At 47.1% G+C, this 22,910-nt stretch overlaps 1 protein-coding gene across 1 annotated transcript in view; it reads right to left on the bottom strand.

Annotated features, from left to right (window-relative positions):
* The window catches only part of FAM124A (family with sequence similarity 124 member A), a 47,543-nt gene extending 28,567 nt beyond the window's left edge, over positions 1 to 18,976 (bottom strand). The window contains exons 1-2 of the mRNA XM_037057579.1: positions 18,807 to 18,976; positions 2,853 to 2,884 (exon numbers count right to left, since the gene is read on the bottom strand). Of these exons, the coding sequence (XP_036913474.1) occupies positions 2,853 to 2,884; positions 18,807 to 18,874 (100 nt within the window). The 5' untranslated portion in view covers positions 18,875 to 18,976. The remainder of the gene's footprint in view (positions 1 to 2,852; positions 2,885 to 18,806) is intronic.
* Positions 18,977 to 22,910: the final 3,934 nt, after the last annotated feature.

The raw sequence follows: 22,910 nt of genomic DNA, 5'->3' as shown, positions 1-22,910 counted from the left end.
GTGTCTCTACTGCCACCGGCTTACGGGCAGCTCACAGTCCAGAAGCTCAAGGTTGAGGGTGAACAGCCCTCGCTTGGAGATTAATGCCTCGGGCCCCTGGGCAGGGTGCACATCCTCCGGACTCTATTCGGGGACAGAGAAAAAAGGCTCGGGCTCCTCAGTTCTGGACTCCTTCCCTCTCTCTGTGAGGAGGATTTTCTAAGATGTGCATGGCTTAGTATCCCAGAGCTTCTGGAAAAGTCCGTGGAGACTACCCAGCCTCATTCTATAGAGAAAAAGGGACGCCCCGGGAAGCTGCCTGGTGTGTGTGAGAATGTCTGCTCATTCAGGACGGAGCCAGGACTGGGACCCAGAACCAGGACCCAGCACACCAAACCCTGCACCACTGCGCTAGTACTTTGTCCCAGCGATGACGTTGCTTCTCGTCCCATCAGGGGCAGGTGGCACGCAGAAGCAGCCCCCTGCATTCTGAGGGAAAAGACGATGACAAGGAGAGGCTGGGGTTCTCGGGGGAGGCTTTCCTGACCGTTTTGGCAAGGAAGAGAATCAACTGTAGATTCTCAGACTCTAACCCTCCATCTCCCGGAGGAAACCTTTACATCCCTGTGAACTCAGGAACAAATGGGCAAAAGAGCATCGCCTGGATGTTCAAGAAGAACCACTCACACACACAGAAAAACCCATCTCTTCCCAGTGAGTGGTTGCAGCCGACGCTCGCATCCCAGGCCAGAACCAGGGACCATTCAGAAACCAGCCACTGAGGGGGAGGCAGGCTGACTGAGGGCAGTGGAATGACAATGAGATGCAGGGGCCGCTCCCAGGATGGACACGTGGGAGCTGGAGGATCACCCTCTGGCCCCTGCTGCTCACTTGGAGGGCACAGGCACCGAGTCGGCTGTGAGGGCAGAGCGGCCCTGGCCTTGAACCCTTCAGGCTGGACACGGAACACATGGGCTTTCTCCCCACGCAGTCCTCAGGGAGATTCCATTAGTTGTGGAGAAATGCTGTGTTTTGAATCTACCGGGAAGATACTTTTTATTACTACCATGCTGTTGAACTAATGTTTTAAAGGATAGATTTAAGATTCTAGACTTAAGAAAAAATTTTTTTCTTATCAGAAAAAAATTTTCTTTCACTGACTGCTTATGTATGGGTCTGGCCGGGATTTATGTTCCTGGCTGGGAGAAAACACAGGCCAGGCAACGACATACTGGACAATGGACAGCGACAGCTAGGGACCCACCTGTATCCACTCATCCTTTGTTCCTTCCCAGAACGAGGATGTGATGCCTATGCTAGAGGCATCCCTTTTGTGACCCAGAGGCAACCCTGGGGATGGAAGCCAAAAGTCAAGGACAACTGAAGGAGTCTTTATACCACACCTGCACTGCCTCCCTGGATTTTTTTTTTAATGTTAGAGAAAACGAGCCCCTGCTTGTTCAAGTCTTTATTTTTTCCTCTATTATCTGTAACCAAGAGGGCCCAGCACTGAAGAGTCAGGCAGAAATCACCAAATACTTAAAGAGAAAAGAAAGAGCAATAAAAGGCTATTGATCCCAGTGGCTTGAAGAGAAATTCCAGTTCAGAGACTGCAATTAAAATAACGGAGAGGAAAACACCCCAAACCAAATTACCTGTTTTCCTGACAAGAGAGGTGTTTTGTTGTGACTCAGAGGACTGATAGGAGAGTTACCAATTGAGCAAAGCCTTCTGGTTAGTGTTGCATAGAAATTGCTCTTTAAAAAAATATAGCCTCTGGGCAAAACTGGGTGGAACAAAAATGGCGATACAGAGAGAGTTCAAGAGAGCATTCGCTGATTTCAGGAATGCAGAAGCTTCAGGGAGTGAATGAAAAACACTGGAGCATTATTCTCATTAGCTACTAATGGTTCCTAATAACTAAGGGGCAATACTGAGGCTGCAGCTGGCTGAAATAACCAGAAATTGCTCCTTGTAGTTATGCTCATAACTAAATACGACTTGACACTAAACTACAATTTCAGATATATGGCTTTTGTGTGCAGTCTCTTATTGCAAAGAAAAGCTAAGCCAGAACATCAGCAAAGAGAATAACGCAATGAAGTGTCTTTCCAACTGAGAACTATTTAGAATTATGGGTTTAACAGGATAGTGAGAGAGTAAATACTGAATTGTTTTATTCTGATTTAAAAAATCAGGGCTTTACCATAAGACTTTTTTGTTGTTATTTTAAAATGTATTTAATCGGGTGAATAACTTTGGTCATTTATAATGATCTTAATTGCTATAAATTGTTCCTAGAGAGAAGGTCAAATTTCCCATAATAGATCCACACCTTTAATTTAATCTTTAATACAGAGGCACCTTTTTCTATGCTCAGGGTATGTTTATGAACATTTTTAACCACATATAATCAATTTTAACCATGTATAATCATAACCTATGATATCTGGGGAAATTTGCCCAAGACATGAGTTGGGGCCACTTCATGGGTCCAATTAATGTGCTCTGAGCTCTTAGCCTCAGGCAGCAGGCATTTGATAAATGTTTGCTGAATGAATGGGTTAGCCCCGATTCTTTACAGAAGGTGTTTTAGAGCATTTGTGCTAAGATAGCCCGAGTGGGTTCCTCCAGGCTGGATTCCCACAGGGAAAGCAGGGGCTGAGCTCGTCCCACCATCAAGGTGCAATCAAAGCCTCCAGGAAGAGCTTTCCGGAGCTGGACCACTGTCTCACATTCTTTAGGGAGGACACCATCGGGGAGTCTTACTATTAAAGCGCGGGTCTCAGAGACGGCCTCCTCTACGTGCACAGATGGGACTGGCCCCTGGGGGCTGTGAAGACAGCGGGGAAGGACATTTAAACCGTACTTACTGCTCGTGGAGGACATGTGGCTGTAGTCGGACCTGAAACACAAAACCTTCGCATTAGTAGGATTAAACATTTTTTTCTTTATCCAAACAGTTTCTGCAAGGTAGAATTTTAAAGTCAGTGGTGAGTGGCATTTAACTGGTAAAGAAATGACATGGATTAAAAACTACAGTGTTAAGCATGGCTTGTGTAAAATGAAGTTATGTCTGAATCGGAACGCAGAACTTCAAAGGCACTTTCGAAATCAGGAGTCCTTTGGGTTCCGATCAAGGTGGTGGAGCAGGTTGACGTGCACACATCTCTTCCTACCACCACATTGAAATTACAACCCAATTAAAGAACAACTTAGATAACCACCTGAAGAAGAGCTGAACAGAAAACCTAAAACTAAAGATACAAAGAAGTCACATAAAGACAGAAGGAGGGATAAAGACGCAAAAGGGGCCGGCCCTGTGACACCCACGTGTGGTGGCCGAGAATCCAAGGGGATATCTCAGCTTAGAGATCCCCCCTTAGGAGCAAGGAGTCTGAGCTCCACACCAGGTCCCTAGCCTGGAACCCCCCTGCCAGGAGAGTAGCTCCCATAACATCTGGCTGTGAAACTCAGCAGGGATTCCATCCCTGTGGGTGAGTAGGAGCGCTGCCGGAAACCCAGGCATCCTCTTAAAGGGCCAACGCACAAGTTCACTCATTTTCAGGGCACTCACCTTGGGCTCCGTGAAGGGATAGCAGCCTGGGGAGTCCCGGAGACATACAGGGAGACACTGAGTTCTGGGTGTAGGGTGAGGTGCTGAGGGATGACCGAGACTGTCCCTGTGTTGAGCCCTCCCTGCACGCAGCCTGATCTGAATCTACATGAGCCAGGTGACCTCCGCTAGCTCCACCCTGATGACTCCCCGAGACGTGGCCTGTCCAGTTTGCACGTGGCCCCAGGCTCTCTCAGTGCCAACTAGCCTGGGCTTGCACGCAATCTTTCTTAGAAAACTCTCAAGGAATTCCATCAAGCTCCAAGTGCGCCAGGAACATTCAGGGAAAACTGAGTTGTGTGGCTTCAGGGCAAGGGCTGGTGGCATGACGTCCACCGTCCCTGTGTGGAGCCCACACCCCGCATGACCAAGTCTGAACCTACATCAGCCTGGTAAACTCCCCTAGTTCCACATAGATGACTCCTCGAGATCCCACACCAACCACCTGGGGCTACAGGCTGCGAGGGGGAGGCATCAGACCTTGGTGTACCATGAGTGCTTCCACCAAATCTGAACCTGTATTAGCCTGGCGAATGCCTCCCTCTCCACCCTGCTGACTCCCCGAGACCTTGCCTCACCCAACTTGCATACTGCCTGGAGCTCTTTCAGCAACTGGGCCTTATAGGCATCTGGAAAGTGGAGGCAGGTCTTGGGGTGCATTGAGTCTTTGGATCACCTGACCCTGGCCCAGAACTGGTGGTAGCCAGCCTCAGATCTGGTGGCCCCTGCCACATGAACCCAGGCCCAGGACAAGCAGAGACCAATTGTGGATCACATCATAGCTCATAACAGGTGGCCCTGATGCATCACAGGCAGCATCTGGCATTGGCTTGTGCCAGAGTCCCTCCCAAGAGGCCCCAGAACCAGGTAGCCAGCTGCACAAAACAACAGAGTACCACCCAATTAGCTTCCCAAGCAACACAACCAAAGAGAGGTGTCAGCAGGCACCAGACTGTTCCATGGAGTCATCCTCTACACAGCAGCTCGTACACTGTGGTCATGGCCAGTCCTCACAGCCAGCCAGCAGCTGAGGGCCAAACCCACCCACTAACACATCACCAGCAATCAAGTCTCAACTACAAGAGGAAGGAACCCACAACCCACATAAGCAACACTCCAAGGGCACCTGGCTCAGGTGATGGGGAAGACTGGTCCCCATAGGACCAGCATCACTGGTCCCCATGGAACACCTACTACATAAGGTCACCCTGCCAAGAGGGGAGACATAGCAGAGCTCCTGACACATAGAAACAATCACAGAGAAGCAGCCAAAACGAGGAAACAAAGAAACATGTGCCAAAGGAAAGACCTGGGTAAAACTTCAGGAAAAGAACGAAACAAAATGGAGACAAGCAATCTACCAGACACAGAGTTCAAACCACTGATTATAAGGGTGCTTAAAAAACCTAGGGGAAGAATTCATGAACTCAGAACTTCAAAAAAAGAAACGTAGTAAGCCTAAAAAAGGGAAATAGAAACTAGAAAAAATGAAGAATGCAATAACTGAAATGGAGAATACACTAGAAAAAACCAACAGCACATTACATGAAACAGAGGATCAAATCAGCAATTAGGAACACCCAGTTATAACAGCAAAAAAAAGAATTTTTAAAAATAAGAATAGTTTAAGGGGCTTCTGGGACAGCATCAACTGTACCAACATTCGCATCATAAGGGTATCAAAAGGAAAAGAGAGAGCAAGAAATTGAGAACCTATTTTCTTTAAAAAAACATATGAGTGAAAGTTTCTTTAACCTGGCCAAAAAAAAAAAAAAAAAAGAGCAGAAGTCCAAAAGTGCAGAGAATCCCAAACAAGATGAACACCAAGAGGTCCATACAAAGATGCATCATTATGAAAACACTGAAGGTTAGAAACAGAGAGAATCTTAAAAGAAGCAAGAGAAAGACAGTTAGTCACCTAGAAGAAATCTCCCGTAGACTTGCTGATTCCTCAACAGAAACATTTCAGGCCAGAAGGGATTGGCATGAAATATTCAAAGGGATGAAAAGCAAGGACCTCCAATCAAGACTACTCTATCTGGCCCTGGCTGGTGTAGCTCAGTGGATTGAGCACGGGCCTGTGAAGCAAAGGATCACGGTTCAATTCCCAGTCAGGGCACATGCCTAGGTTGCAGGCCAGTTCCCAGTGGGGGACACATGAGAGGCAATCACACACTGATATTTCTCTCCCTCTCTCTGAAAATAAATAAATAAAATATTTTTAAAAAGACTGCTCTATCTGGCAAGGCTATTGTTTAAAACTGAAGAGGAGAGAAAGAGCTTCCCAGACAGGAAAAAGCTACAGGAGCTCGTTGCCATCAAATACTCCTTGTTCCAGTATTACAAGAAATGTTAAAGGGACTCCTTTAAGAAGAAGAAGAAGAAGAAAAAAGGAAAAGCGTACTTATACAGAATGAATATAATGTAGAATATAATACTTATATCAGAAAAAACAGACTTTAAGACAAAGGCTATAACAAGAGGCAAAGAAGAACATCACATAATGATGAAAGGATCACTTCAACAAGAGGATACAACCCTTGTAAATATTTACACACCCAATGGAGGAGCACTTAAATGTATGAAGGGAATACTGACAAACATAAAGGGAGAGACTGATGGTAACAGAATCATAGAAGAAGACTTTGACAGCCATTGACATCAACGGATAGGTCTTCCAGACATAAAATCAAAAAGGAAACAGTGGCTTTAAGTGACACGCTAGACCAGACAGATTTAATTAATATTTTCAGACCATTTCACCTGAAAGCCACGGAGCACACATTCTTTTACACGGAACATTTTAAGTGTACCTGGGGCATTTTCCAGGATAGACCACATATTAGGTCACAAAACGAGTCTCCATAAATATAAGAAGTCTGAAATAATATCAAGCATCTTCTCTGACCACAGTGTTATGAAACTAAAAATCAATTATAAGAAAAAAACCAAAAAACACACAAACACATGGAGACTAAGTGACATGTTACTGAACAAAAATGGGCTAACAATGACATCAAGGAAGAAAACAAAAGCTATCTTGAAACAAATGAAAATGGAAACAAAATGACCCCAAATTTATGAGAAGCAGATAAAGTAGTCCCAAGAGGGAAATTCATAGCAGTACAGGCCTACCTCAAGAACCAAAATAAAATAAAGTCTCAAATAATTTCACCTTACACCTAAAGAAACTAGAAAAGAGTAACAACAAACAAAGCTCAAAGGGAGTCAAAGAAAGAAAATAATAAAGTTCAGGGCAGAAATGAACAAAATATAGTCCAAAAAAAAAAAAACCCAGCAGAAAAGATCAATAAAGCCNAAGTCTCAAATAATTTCACCTTACACCTAAAGAAACTAGAAAAGAGTAACAACAAACAAAGCTCAAAGGGAGTCAAAGAAAGAAAATAATAAAGTTCAGGGCAGAAATGAACAAAATATAGTCCAAAAAAAAAAAAAACCCAGCAGAAAAGATCAATAAAGCCAAGAGCTGGTTTTTTAAAAAGATAAACAAGATTGATAAACCTTTAACCAGACTCATCAAGATAAAAAGAGAGAAGATCCAAATAAATACATTCAGAAATTTAAGAGAAGAAATAACAACTGACACCAGAGAAATACAAAGGATTGAAAGAAAACACTACAAACAATTATATGCCAACAAATTGGACAATCTGGAAGAAATGGATAAATTCCTAGAAACATACATTTTTCCAAGACTGAATCTAGAAAAATCAGAATCTCTGAACAGATCAATTACTACCAATGATATCAAATCATGATTTAAAAAAAATTCCCAATAAATAAAAGTTCTAGACCGGATGGCTTGACTGATTAATTTTACCAAACATTCAAAGAAGAACTAACACCTCTTATTTTCAAACTATTCAGAAAAAAATTGGGAGGAGGGAAAGCTCCCAAGATCGTTACAGGAGGCCAGCATTACTCTGATTCCAAAACCAGATGAAGGTGTTACAAAGGAAGAAAATTATAGGCCAATATACCTGATAAACATAGATGCAAAAATCCACAACAGAATATTAGCAAACTAAATTCAGCAATACATGAAATAGATCATACAACATCATCAAGTGGGATTTATTCCTGAGATGCAAGGTTGGTTCAATATCAGCAAATCAATTACCATGAATAACCACATAAACCAAATGAAGGGTAAAAGTCACATGAACATATCAATAGATGCAGACAAAGCATTTGATAAAATCCAGCACCCATTATGATAAAAACTCTCAGCAAAGTGGAATAGAGGGAGCACACCTCAGCATAATAAAGGCCATATATGCAAATCCACAGCTCACATCATTCTCAACAGGGAAAAGCTGAAATCGTTTTAAGATCAGGAAGAAGATAAGAATGCCCACTTTCACCACTTTTATTCAATGCAGTATTTGAAGTCCTAGCCACAGCAATCAGATTAAAGTCATCCAAGAACTAAAAAGTCATTCAAATTGGGACGGAGGAAGCAAAACGTATTATTTGCAGATGACATGATACTGTACATAGAGAACCCTAAAAATTCTACCAAAAATAGAATAAATGAATTCAGTAAAATAGGATACAAAATAAATACCCAGAAATCAGCTGCATATTCATATGCCAATAATGAAGTCTTAGAAAGGAAACAAAGAAAACAATCCCATTTACAATTGCATCCCTCCCCAAAATTCCTAGAAATAAATTTAACCAAGGAGGTAAAAGACCTGTAGCCAGAAAATTATGTCACTGAAAAAAAGAAATTGAAGAAGATAGAAATAAGTGGAAGCATATACCATGTTCATAGGTAGGAAGAATTATCATGGCTAATATACCCATATTACCTAAAGCAATCTATAGATTCAGTGCATTCCCTATCAAAATACCAATGGCATTTTTCACAGAACTAGAACATATAATTCTAAAATTTACATGGAAACACAAAAGACCCCCATTACCCACAGCAATCAAACAGCATGATACTGGCATAAAAACAAACACATACATCAGTGGATCAGAATAGCGTGTCTAGAAATAAACCCATGCCTGTATGTCAGTTAATATATAACAAGGGAGGCAATAACATACAAAGGGGCAAAGACAATCTATTCAATAAATGGTGTTGGAAAACTGGACAGATACACGCAAAAAAAAAAGAGAAATTACAACACCTTCTGATACTATATACAGAAATAAACTCAAAATTGATTAAAGATTTAAATGTAAGACTCAAAACCATGAAACTCCTAGAAGAAGTGTGACTCTGACATTTCTCTTACCCATGTTTTTTTCTGATATATCCTAAGGTAAGGGAAACAAAGTAAATAAATGAGACTAAGTCAGACTAAAAAGTTTTTGTATAGCAAAGAAAACCATCAACAAAACAAAAAAGCAGCTATTGAAAAGAGGATATTCACCTATGATACATTCAATAAGAGGTCAATATCCAAAATTTATAAAGAACTCATACAACTCAACATCGAAAAAAATACAATTAAAAAATGGGCAAAGGACCCAAACAGACACATATCTATAGAGGATATACAGATAGCCAATAGACATATGAAAACATGCTCTACTAATCATCAGAGCAATGCAAATTAAAACCACAATGACATGTCACCTCACACCTGTCAGAATGGCCGTCATCAATAAGTCAATAAACATGTGCTGGCAAGGATGAGGAGAAAAAGGAACCCTTGTGCACTGTTGGTGAGAGTGCAGCCTGGTGCAGTCACTGGAAAACAGTATGGCCGTTTCTCAAAAAATTAAAACCAGAGCTGCCTTTGACCCAGCGATTCCACTTCTGGATACGTGTTCCAAGAAACCAAAAACACTGATTTGAAAAGATGTGTGCATGCCTACGTACGCTGCAGTGCTCTCTGCCACAGCCGATATACGGACGCAGCCCGGGTGCTCATCAACACTGGAAAAAAGAAGACGCAGGCATACACACGGTGGAACATTACTTGGCCACAAAAAGTAAGAAATCTTACGGTTTGCAGCCACACGGATGGACCTAGAGGGTATTATGTTAAGTGAAATAAGTCACACTGATAAAGTACTACATGAATTTATTTGCATGTGGAATCTAAAGAACAAAAGGAGTGAACAAACAGAACAGAAGCAGACTCACAGACACAGAGGACAAACTGAGGGTTGCCACATCAGAGGTGGGTGGGTGGGGCGCTGAGTGAAAAAGGGGAAAAGATTCAGAAGTACGATTCAGCAGTTACAAGGCAGCCACAGGGATGTAAAGTACAGTACAGGGACTAGAGTCGGTAATACTGTAATACTCATGTATGGTGCCAGGTGGGCACTTGTAAATTATACAAATGTCGAACCACTATGCTATACACCTGAAACGAATATAACATTGAATGTCAGCTGTAATCAGAGAAAAAAAGAAAGAGAGAAATCAGAGGCCCTTCATATGGGCTCTGTGACTATCCCAGACTGGAAATCCTAGGGGTCCTGGACCATCTAAATTTTCTGGCAAAGTTTTGAATGGACACTTATGTGCCTGGGGAGAAGTTTCAAAGTTTTCGAGATTCTCAAAAAGGTCATCACTCCCCAGAAGTTTAAATGGGTGCAAACGATCACCCTTCGAATGTGATCGTCACATCATGAACCAATGTTTCTCTGCGTAGGAGTGGTGGGCCCTTGGGGGCACGAGCCGGAACCCTGGCCGTGAGGGCTTCCACTGTCAAGGTCTGGGAGGCCATCAGGAAATGCAAAGGCACATGCTGTGTGACTGAGTCCAGTTCCATCTAAGAACAAGTCCTGCTGGACAGCCGAGTAACAGGATGTAGGCCGTGATTGGGAGAGGGAAAAGGCGGGATTAGGGCCTGGGTGCAATTAGCCATCAGTTTCTATGCTAAGAAATCAGCTGCTGGCATTCAGCCTCCGTGCGAATGGGCACCTGGCCAAGGATCTGCTAAGCTGTTGCCCTACTTGTGAGGCTGCTAAGCCTCCCCTCCCTGGCAACATTTTTGGTATGGAAGCTATTCGTCTTCTCCCCGCACAGTGTCTCAAAGTTGTTCCCAGTTGAAAATTAATCTCTCAGGCACATAGGGATTTAATCTGCAAAGGTGGCAGTTAGGGGACATAGTCAGGAGTCAATTATGTTTAATTTTATAGATAGGCCCTCTTTTTGTTTACTAGTCTCATAGTGCCTTTCTTGAATCATCCAATTTTCACTCCACTGAGTTTCTTAGCATATTAGAAAAGCACATTTCTTTTCAAAAACATAAAACACATGCCTCTTACTAGTTTAAATAACCGACGTCTCTTACATGAAATGATGAACTGACTTATCAGTAGAGGAAGAAAATCGAAGAAAAACAGCATGTAGTTTTCTCTTTTCCAGTGAAACACTTCAGTAACCGTAGAATCACTGAATTGTAAACTGGAACAAGAACAAGATGTGACCCTTGCCTGTCCCTTCCTATGTTACCCGCTGGAGTCTCTTAAATCTAACCCAGTGTTTTTATGTTACTGATTAGGAAACGGAAATGACTACTTGTAAGGAGAACAGGAGGTCAGGGATAATTAGGCCTTGCACTCTGTGTGCAGGGCGGTGGTGAAGAAGAAATGAGAAGAAATGAGAGGAACTGGCGGGGCCCAGCGACTGCTGGCCGAGGGAAATGAAAGGATGAAGAGTTGAGCACGGAGAACATTCCGAAGCCCAGGGTCTCTAACTCCAGCGTTGGTGTGCCGCACGCTTTCTGGAATCGGGCAGGACGTAAACAAGCTTTAGGACAACACTTAGAAGCATGACACTATATTAATGCCCTGATACACAGCACACATCCAGTGTAGGGGAGGCAACCGCAAAACAACTCCAGTGCCATACGATCATCTTAAGACGGCCAGACTTTAAAGACATTTCATGACAATTCCAATAAAATGTTCAACGAGAATATGCGATAGGGCTATTGACCTTACTATTAAAGATTTGCTGGTATTTCCAGCTAGGAAATTTTCCAAATACTCCTGAGGCAGATGGGTTTCGCATATGCATACATTTTGAAGTTCTGTATACAGATGGAAATGTACTTATAAGGAAATGTACATTTGTGACACATTTCCACAGTAGTATTTTAAAGAGCAACAGTAGTATTTTAGGACAGGTGCTATCGGGGAACTAACGCTCCTGCCGGCAATCGCTCCTATTTATTGTGGCTAAAGGTCCTGCCCGGGTCAGGCCTGTCACTGCCCCCCCCCCTCCAATTCCCTTCCCACGGCAGCAGCCAAACTCTGCCAAGCACAAAGCTCTCTCCATCTCTCTCTGGATGGAGTTCAAGCTTGATACTACACAGCCTGAACCCCTCTTCCCATCACCGATGGTCCCTGTCCCGCTCTGCAGTCTCCTCCACGGCCCCGTCCTCCAACCCTGTCCACCATCAAAGCAGAAATCAACGCGGAGTCACCTCCATGCTCTCCTCGCTCTCCAGCCTCTGCTCCCGCTTACCAACTTGTTTACAGCTGCCGCAGTGGTGGAGATACAGTTTGAAACTCCTCTTGTCACTAGACCAGGGGTGTCACGCTCATGTTCACCGGGGGCCACATCAGCCTCGAGGTTGTTTTCAAAGGGCCGAAGTAATTTTAGGACTGTATACATGTAACTACTCCTTAACTGTTAAGGAGTTGAAATGACAGTGGGCCCTTGGAAGGCAACCTCGAGGCTGATGTGGCCCCTGGTGAAAGTGAGTTTGACACTCCTGTGACTAGACACCTGTCATAATGGGTTGCTGCCTGGTTCCTGTCATTAACATTTTAGAGGAAGGGATTTACTGTAATTTATTCAACCATTTCCCTTTTGATGGCTATATGATTGTCCCTGACTGTTCCCCTTTGCAAAGCACGTGGTGATGAGATATTTATCAACACAGCTTGATACTTACTTTCTTTTCCTTAGAAAAATTATCACGAGGGGGAGCAGGGGCTGGGACGAGGTATGCACCCTTTTATAGCTCTCAAAATACAGTCCAAATAACCCAAAACATTTATTTACTGGAAGCACTGCCAGTAAAAAACTGTAAAGCTTAGAACAACTTTGTGGGTACACATAAGTCCAGTCTCGGGCAGGGGACATCCTCTGCAGCTTTTTTAGTGGAGGAGGGAGCAACAATGAGGTACCCATCTTGGGAACCTCTTTATGGTCTCATATCCCAAGAATTTACCCAGCTGGCTCTGCATAAGACCTTCAACTCTGCCGGAATAAAGCAAGAAAGGCCATTCATGAATTTTAGGATGAAAATATCACGGACATGCAGTATGGATGCGCAGAATAATACATGGATTATATATTTTCCCCCACCTGACACACGCGGTGGCCAGATTTCCAAAGAGTGCATTTATTCAGTATCTGTGCCAATGATGAACAGAAGGTTAAGCGCAGGCAATCGACTGCATTTTCATTATAATCGTACATATAGGGACCACCCAATCTGTAAAAAGACCTGCACTTTAGAGAGTTGAACCACTGGCAGCAGCCCTGTGTATATAGCGAATACCTTCCTAAATTCTGTATTCCAGGAAAATCTTGGCATAAGAATTGATTTTGGCATTTTCAGTTAAATTGATCTCGGCGTTCCCGTGAAACATCAGCTCGATGCATCGCGGACTTCGCCTGTTAACTCAGTACCTTGAACTAGACGCCACAGTAACTTAGACCCCACTAGCTCTGCCTTGAACACACGGGTAACGAGGTGCCCCAACAGACCAGCTCGTCTTCCATACAAGATTTCTCCCTTTACCTTCTTTAAACCCATCCCGTTTTAAAAGGTCTTCCCCCTACTGTTTCCCATCCACTTCCTGTTTATAAACCTAGACTTGCGAATTGTTTGTTACCTCTTAAATCACGGCGACGCGGCAGTTGGAGGTCACACAAAGATAAAGGGCACGGTATGCCGTGGGGGTGAAAAAAGGAGCCACGAGCCAAACCTGACACACTCAGTGGAGGCCCGTGTGGCAGCCTGACAGACGCAGAGACCAAAAGTAATCACACAGGATGGGCTGAAGATAAAAGTTCCTAAGTCATGGAGGGGAGACACATTCTGGGCCTGTAGCTCCCTTGACAAAGGTCGATCTTTACCTCTGAAACTGCCTGTTGTCTCCGTGCATCTAAGATGACACGCCTTCAAAAGGTCAGAGTCATTTTCTTTTCCAGGCCCCAGAAGGCATGGCTGCCAGCGCGAGGCCACACTGTCACCTTGTTCCCTGCATTCTGCCTCCGTGTGCTGTGACTGTCCCCTGTCCTGCACCCACCAATGAAGAGCAGCATGTGCTTCTCCATTTTGCTCCTGGTCCAGCCCCAGAGGTTCCCCCCCGCTTCGATTTTCCCAGCCCCTTAATCTACCCCCAGTGGGTTTCACGTGCCCTCCTTACGTCTCCTCCTTGGGTTCTAGTGGATAAACTCAGCTGCAGAACCGCCCTCCTCCAGAGCGTTTCTTCAGTCTGTTGAGCGTTTGCTTCCTGGCAGTTGTCTATCAGTTGGGCTCACTGATACACTATTACAAGGCTTCTCTTAGGCTGGACGTTCTTTTGCTGACAGACCCTATCTTTTCAGAAGCTCGGGCACAGCTGACTCTGCAGTGGAAGTCCATTCATGCCAGATCAGACTTTTGAATGAACGTGATCCATCAAGTCGCATTTGAAAGAGTGGCTTACCGGCCAAATATTAATACAGAGAATTGTCTTCATTCTATGTCTTTCATTTGGGTTTACAACATTGCCTGTCCCTCTCTTAAGAGATGCTGTTTTTTTAAAGATTTTTTACCACTGCTGGTAGCTGACTTGCCAGTTTTTTTCGGATCAGAATGGCGGCAGGGGAGGAGCTAGACCAAAGAGGAGTGTCAGTCTAGCCTGGGGAAAGAAGGGGTTGGTTGGAAGGTGGACCCGCCAGGAACATGCGGCAATCTGGGAAGTTAACGAGGCGCACCCGAAAGTATGTAAACCCAGCAGAAGGAAGGGATGCTCTCCGGCCCGCCTGGAGAATGCACGGGCCAATGATGGTGCCAGCCCCACACACAGGTTCTATGAGACAGCCTGAAGCCAGACAGCAGCCACGAATAAGCTAAGCTGTGTGGATGATTGCTCAGCAGTTGCCCACACGTCCCAAGGATGGTACTTTAAATGGGAACAGGAACTCTCACTGAAGAAAGTTGGAGTTTTGTCTGGGTTTTGCAGAGGAGATGGGCTTTGAGACAAGAGCCTGCCATTCTCTCAGACCACGCACTATTCAAATAAAAACCCTTTTCCTTTCTCACCAGCCTCTGCCCCTAGAGTTTGCCTTTGGGTGGTGGCAGGCAGCCCAACCCCACTTTGGTTCAGTAATGGGCTTACTGAACTGCTCTGCTTGGGTAAGCTGTCCCGAGTCAAATATACCAGGAAGTCCCTGGTTTCCTCTTTGACCAGCGCACTGATACCTGCCCTGTGCATCCGGTCAGAACTTCTCCATTACGACCAATCAGGATGCGCAATGTTGACCGACAGGGTCTGCATGATTTGGATACCTCACTTACCCCCCCCCAAAAAAGGACCTAATTGGGAATAGGCAGGAACTTGAACTGTGAAAGGCAGCCCCCCCCCATTCTTCATTAGAGTCTAAAACTAATTTTGGTTCACACTAGAAATACCCCTCTCCCCCAAGCCTTGGTGATTCCAAACACCTACCGCCTCTCTCGGCCCGCCTGCGCCCCAGTGCTGGAAAGCTGCTGCAGGGAGGTACACAGCAAGGTGACCGGGGCCACCATACATGCGTAGCCACGCACCTCAACTGGGTTCTCACCCAGTACTGCCCAACAACTATGTCAGGTCCCCATTCTCCTGGGGAAGGAGGGCTCATTTTTATCAAATGGAAACCCATATTTCCTTCTCTCCTGCTCCTTGCAAGAGGGGAGAAGTCCCCCCTCTTATCCAAAGCCAGTTTTTCAGATCAGAATGGCGGCCTGAAGTCTACCTGCCACCACCTCTTCAGGCAGCTGACGTTATAGACCATCAGGATATCTTTATCCTTCCCTGTTTACAGATCCTTTCTGTGCTTATTTACTGCCCAATATTGCCTGTGTTTAGGAAATCCTTCCCTTACGCCACTCTCCAAATCATGCAGACCTGGTCGGTCAACATTACGCATCCTGACTGGTCATAAGGAGAAGTGCTGATTGGACGCACAGGGCAGGTATCAGTGCGCCGGCCATAGAGGAAACCAGGGACTTCCCGGTAACATTCGACTCGGGCAGCTTACCGAGCGGAGCAGTCCAGGAAGCCCGCCTCCACTTCTCCACTGCCAAATACTCCCTTCCCTTCCCTTCCTTGTCTCCATTTAAGAAGACCACCCTTCACGTTTCTCATCTTGGCTTCTTGGCTGCACAGTTGGTCTCTGCTTCCTTTCTTCCCCTGGCTCCTGGGATACCACGCTGTTCCTTTTTAAAAATTTTTTTATTCCATGCATACTTTTTCTCAGGTTCCTTTAAAGTCTCAACCTCCTTTCCCTGACACTTACAGGTTCAAGGCCGGCCTTCAGTAGTACCTGCTTCATAGAGCTGCTGAGGGATTAAATGAGTTCACGAAATACGTGAAGGCTCAGAACAGTGCCCGGAACACAGGAAATGCTAGGCTGGCTGCCTCTAGCTAGCGCACCCTACTCCCATGCCTTCCGTGGCTGTGTTCAGGCTGACCGTTCCCTGACGCAGTGTCATCGTGCTGACCTTCGCTTTGAGCTCTGTCGCCACCCCTCCTTGGACATCTGTCAATACCTTGAATGCAGCAGGCTGGAAACGAAACTTCTCCCAGGCTGCCCAAACTTGGTTTAAAGGGGACCACAGGCTACTTTGAGACTCTGATGAAAAATCCGTCTCTTCCCATAAAAACTCACAAGTGACATAGTGTTGCAAACAATTGGAAGCAATTCATGGATCCCCAATTCCGTGTCCCTGCCTTAGAGAATGTTATTGCTTGAGCTGAGTCTTAAAGGAGAGTAGAGTTTCACCAGGTGGACAGGCAGGCAAGGCCGAGAAGGGCATGGCTGGCAAAGAGGTCAGCTTGACAAAGGCAAGCCCCTGGAAACCCCTGCTGGTGCGGCTCAGTGCAGGGCGCAGGGGCAGACCTGGCAAGAAACAAGGCCGGGGGGCGGGGGGGAGGAACGCCATAACATCAGGGCTTGTACACCACGCCAAGATCCTTGCCTTTTATAGATGACAGAGCCACTAAAAGTTTGAACAGGAGAGACATGGGTGATCAGATTTGTGCTTTAAAAATACTGATAGCCAACATGGATTGAGTGCTTTCTCTGGCTTTGTATACACAATCTCAGCAGGCGAGCTCTATGAAAGCTAGAGAGGGTGAGAGAGGGCAAGCTCTGGATAAGCAGGAAAGCTGTGAGGGGCTTTTTGATAACTAAACTCCAAGGGGTGTGGGACTATGTGGCAGATACCTGACCAATAAGCCTCCACAGAAACTATTTTATTTAAGTGCAGGCCCCTTCACCTGTATCTTTAATTTAAGGCTGCTACGGAGGCTGTAAGAATTCTTTAAACAATTCTGTCCGGCTCCAACTGCACACTTTTGTGGTAGGCAGAGAACAGACGCTCCAGTATCAGTATGTTCAGCAAGCCCCTCCTGGAGTCCTGGCCCCTGAATGCTCTTTGGGACCCTGGGGTGACGGCAAGTGTGTGGCCAGGTGGGGGGTGGGAGGGGGCCGTCTCTGATTCCTCCACATCCACTTCTCCTAGAGAGGGAGGCCTTGGGGGAAAATATTTGGTTTAGGTAAGCTTTGCAAATTAGGAAAAAAAAAGACTAGTCAGTGCTTCATGTAACTCGGCGGAAACTGAGCTGGTTAGTTTTGTTGCTTTCTTCTATTCCTGGTCTATCTACCCAAAGGCAGGAGGAGGAAAAAGCCAAGGACGTTCGATTCAAGTTGATAAAGGCCACATATGCAAAGTGTGGGGGGAAAGCCAGGGGGTTCAGCATTTTTGGAATCAGGTACCCCTCTGGAACGCCACTGGGTTCTCTAGGGCACCACAGACGAGGCTCACAGGTTTGGGTAACACCGAAAGGCCACTGTACGCAAACGCTTGGGGCACAATGCCCAGATTTGGGCTAGCAAGGGCAGTGGCACTACCAGGAAGGGTAGGGTGGGGCTGGGAGGCGGGGCTGAGCAGAGAGCCAATTTTGCGGTCATGTCTGAGCCCTGGGTCCATTCCGGGGCCGGCCTCTCTTCCCGCCCTCACCCCGTTTGCCGGTCCCGAGAGTAATCGAAACCCACCCCCCTTCCCGGATCAAGGCTTTCTGTGCAGGCAGCCCCAGCCGCCCCCAGGGTTACTCCGGATGGGAAAAGACGCCCACCCTTCCCTCCGGGGTCAGGACCCGCATCCTGGACACATCCTGGACGCGGCGGCGCTGACTCTGCACCGGGAACTTCTCGGAGATAGCAGCTGGGTGGGAGCCTCCACAATGACTTTCACCTCCTAAAAGCCCATCGGGCAGCTGGTTTTGTCGGGAGAGGGCTGGCTAGTCTGAGTCGTTGACCGGAAAAGGGCATTTCTTTAAATATGTCTTCATTCCACCTGGAACCGTTTGCCGTGGGCCCAGGTGGGGCAGGTACACAGAGGGGTGAGGAAGTTCGGCGGAGAGGAGGGAAAGTCTCAGCAAACTCAGTGAAGCCTTAAAATGAGAAAGGCCAACTTAGCCGACTTCTGAGAGACTTTTAGGTGCCGGCGGTCCTACCCTCTTTTCCTCACCCCGGATCCCCGCTCCGGTCTCCAGGGGGCTCCGGAGCCACCGGCACAAAGTCCTCATGGGAGGGCGAAACAGGTGCAAGAGCGTCTCTCTAACAATGACCTCAGGGGGACGCTGCAGTTGTCCGGGGCGCCACACCGTCTTAGCAATAACCGAGGCCCCAAGGGGACTGCTGGGGGGCTGCGTGCATACTGGGGGGTGGTCTCTGGACCTTGAGTCCTTCCACTCCCCTGCCCCGGGTGGGCCCGTCCGGCCCGGGGCAGCCGTGCACCGCGCGACTCTGCACTCAGAGCCTGCCTGGGAGGGGGCGGGCTCACCGCAGCGCCTCCGGCTTCCTCCGGGGGCCAGGGCGACTGGCTGCCCCAGCCGCCCCATTCAGCCGCTGCGGCTCCGCCGCGGGGTCCAGGACCCTCCAGGCCAGAGAGGAACCGCCGCGCAACTCGGAGAGCGCCTCCCGCCCACGCCCGGTCCGGCTTACCCTCCGGTCTCGGCGCCCGAGTCCACACAGTCATCCTCCTCCTCGCCGCCGCCCGCCTTGCGCTCCATGGCGCGCTCGGACCCCGGGCGCCGGCGCGACCCGGGACGCGCTCCCTCTGGGCCGCCCAGCCGAGGGCAGCGGGAGCTGGCGGGCGTCCCCGCCAGCGTCTCCGGGTCTTGGCTCCGGCAAACAACTCCCGCGCCGTCCGCAGTCCCTGCACCGCGCCCTCTCCTGGCCACGCGTGGCCAGGCACTGACGGCCTCTCTTACCCCGCCCCGCCCCGCCCCGCCCCTCGCCCCTCGGCGTGTGTGCGCGGGGTGCGAGCGTGTGTGTGCGCTGTGGGTGCCTGTGCAAGAGGGCGTGGGTGTGCGCGAGAGGGTGTGTGCACGGCGTGGGAGCATGCGTGCGTAGATGCGCGAGCAGTGTGAGTTCGCGTGTTGCGCGCCTGTGTGTGGTGTGTGTGCATGAGCGGGAGAGGTGTGTGAGGTCGCGTGCGCCCGTGTTAGTGGTGTGATGTGGGTGGGCGGGAGAAGTATGTATTTGTAGGTACACACGTCTGTGTGTATGGCTTGGGCTCCTGTGCCCTTCTGTGCTTTGTAACCGCGTGTGGTGTGTGTGAGTGTGTGTGTTTGCGTGTGTGCGCATGGGAACGCCCTTCTCCCCGGGGTCCACAGCCTGTCAATCGGAGTCTCAGGAATTGCCCCGAGATTTCCAAGCCTGGAGGTTCCTGAGTCTTGTTCCGGAGCCCTGCCAGGCGAGCAGCACGGAGAAATAGCCGACTGCCTTGTGAAAGCAAGGAGGGATCTCACTTCTGGAGCTTTAGCACACCCAGGTGTTTTTAAAGTTTCCTCAGAACTGCCAACACCGAATTCATTATCAGCTTTCTTAGCACGGAGCTGAGTGGCTTCCCACCATCCAATTTGCCAATTTATAATCCATGTCATGCATTCTTCTGCTATTTTTTTTAAACAAAATGTCTGTAAAAGTAATTTAAAGATCATTGGCTATGCCTCCAGCCAGGAGCTGAAGCAGAGGGGATAGTAGCTGTTTTTCCAGTACCAAGGTCAAGGCCTCAGGGTGAGTTAGTGGTCCCTGGTAGAGGCCCGAGCTGCCCTTACATGAGACTGGGGGAGGGCAGCTTGAGGGCAGGAAGGATGAGACCAATTTGGATTTAATTCTGACAGCCCTGTCCAAGCCATTGGAAGGCACTCGTTTCTACTTTCTTCTGTTTCAAGGCAAGTTATTTAACTCCTTTGAAGCTTAAGTTACTTATCTGTAAGATGGGACGATTTGTATGTGTCCCGAATCCTGCCATGAATGTAACAAGTTTATGTAGGTAAAATACTTAGCATCAGTCCTGACAGGGCCAAGCTCTAGGCCCAGGCAGCCACCATGAAATCCCAGCCTCAACGTGCAGAGCCATGTCACTCTGGGTGACAAGTGATACGGTGAAGAGGCATATGTTTTCTTTCCTCTCCTTTCCCTTTATTTCTTCCTTCCCACTTACCTACCTAAATGCCACTCCCTTCTGACTTTTAAATTGCCCCAAAGAGAAACCAATTAGCAAAAGAATAGAGATGCAAATGCAGCCTCATCATGAAGAAAAAACCCCCCAAACCCTACACATGTAAATATGCCAGCCCCAAATATCTTAACCGAATTTCCCTACCAAGCATAGAATTCCTTTTACACAAAAGAGAAATGGGTATATTCCACTCAGTTTGTGCTTGTTAGCTGAAAGGATCCTGCCAGTCCTTCAAGGGAGAGTCCCCCTCCCCAACTGCAATGCACTGATTTCTAAAAGAACACTCGCAGATGAGGCAAAAGAAACTTTGTGAGTTAATGAAGATTTCAGATGTATCAATTCATGCAGTAGCTATTTAGCCAGACAGAAGGGTCAGTCTTGAATACGCAAATGACGGAATGAGTGGGGGAGCCAGGGGGCCCTTCAATGCCATGGAGCTCACGCCATCTGCCTGGGGGCTGTCGTACCCCTAGGAAGACGGATTGAAGAAAAAGGTCAGAGATAAAAAGAGTAAAATCCACATGGCCCTCAGAAAAAGGATTGTGGAACATGAGAGTTTACTTAAATTATTTCAGTTTCTTTTAAACATCCTGAAAAAGGTCAGACCAGCCAGAAAGCCTGGGCCACGTCTCAAAATGATGCATTGATTCGGGTCCCCTGGACCACAGGGACACAGGTGATATTTATCATTGGCGGCATGTCCAAGGGCAACTGAGCAATGCACTCATTATCCAGAAGAAAAGTGCGAAGGGTGATCAGCGTGACTCTGAGCAGGCATGTCTCGGACCAGTCACTGGGCCTGAGGGGCCTCACTGTTTGTGTTGCTTTTTTTCGGAAATGCAGCTGTCTGTCTCCAGGGAACCAGCCCAGAGGTGTCATAGTGACCACTGGAGGGTCTCTGGTTGATGCCTGGCACGGTTTCCAGGGTCTATTGCCAGCTATTTAGCATCTATGACATTAACCGGGGGGGGGGGGGGGAAATGACCCTTCCCTAAAAGATGGGAGCAGAGAAGTATCACTATCTGCCCAGGGTGCCCTGCCTACTGTCCCAGAGGTGTCCCCTCAGAGTCTGAGAACAGCATGAGAGGGACAGTGAGCCATGGTGGGAAGGCAAGGAGGGTCCAGGAACCGTGAAACCGACTTCTGGGCCTGGCTCCGTCGTGTCCTAGGGAGAAGCGGTGGACCATCAGCTGTGTTCAAAGCTCTTAGTGCCTGTCCCGTTGGGGTGGAAGCTTTACATACGCACTCTCTTTAAATCCTTAAAACAAAACAAAACAAAACAACCCCCAAAACAAAAACCAAAACCCTTGAGGTCCCCATTGTCCTTAAAATGGAGTGGTTGATATTAACCTTATGAGTACTTCAAGCTGTCCAGAAACTTTGAAGCATAGGAATATCAGACGTCAGTGAATTTTTTAACCACTTTTTCTCAGAAAGATCTGAACCGCACTAATTTTATCTCAGCCACTATGCTGTTTTCAGTCTTTGTTGATGTCATCTCGCGTGTTGGTATTAGAAAACAAGGCCCCTCATTCACTTATTTATGGAGTGCTCAGCGTGCCAGGCAGTGGCTGGGTGCCAGGGACACACTGGGGCACACACTGAGGTCAGAGGTGGTGGCTGGCCAAAGGGAGCTTTTGAGGTCAGTTTGTCATGTTCTGGGCCCTTAGGCAGGCCTGGCCTTCCCACCAAGACTGACCTTCCTCAGAGCGCTCCTCAAGGCCCAGCAGCCCCCCACAGGTGCACAGTGCCATCAGCCACTAGGGGGCGCCTAGAATATCAAAGCCCTTTCCTGGAGGGGGGGAAAATCTCCAGATAATCTGACAGTGAATCCAGAGCATGAAAAAGGTTAGAATAAAAAAAGCCAAAGCAACTGGGAGAGGACCCAAGGGTTTGAACAACCAAAGAGAAGCAGCTTTAAGATAAGAACTTCCAGGGTTAGAGACTGAGAAACAAATAAAAATAAAAATACCCTAAGTACGGGATCTTCCTGGGTTTGAGTTCAAAGTTAGAGGGAAGGGAGGCCGCTGCCCCTGCCCGGGTTCACACCTTCATGGCCATCGGCTGTAAGGCCAGCCTGCTGTAAAGAGGTCCCTTAAATGGAGCAGTACTTTAGGCATCCAGCAGTAATTAGAAGCTACGTTGGCTCGGGAAGTTTTGTTCATTTATTTTTATTTAATGCTTTGTTTAAAAAAATGTTTTCTACAAAGAAAAATCCAGGTTAAAGAGAGACGTGACCAAAAAAAAAAAAAAAAGAAAGAAAGAAAGAAAAGAAACACAGAAACCTCTTTCTTCCAAGTCTCCAGAAGAGTTTGTCTGATGTGAAAAATAAATATTGTGATCATGACGAGAAAAATTATCAACTATTGACAAATCTACTTACACAAAGAAAGCCACTAGCCTCACATGCAAGCAGAAGGGGACCAGATGGCAGGGGGAACATGAAACTAAAGATAAACTGCTGAGTTGGAAAATAATCTCATTAAAATATAAATGACTGGGCTTCGATAAGGGAGAGCAGAGACAGTGGTCCAGCCCTGGAGCCTGTCCAAGAACTCTCAGCCTGCCGTTTATGGCTG

The sequence above is a fragment of the Sturnira hondurensis genome, unplaced genomic scaffold, assembly GCF_014824575.4.
Source record: "Sturnira hondurensis isolate 20B ecotype Veracruz unplaced genomic scaffold, ASM1482457v3 Scaffold0009719, whole genome shotgun sequence".
Lineage (NCBI taxonomy): Eukaryota > Metazoa > Chordata > Mammalia > Chiroptera > Phyllostomidae > Sturnira > Sturnira hondurensis.
Note: the sequence above shows the minus strand (reverse complement) of the source record. Positions and strands in the feature narration are given on the sequence as shown.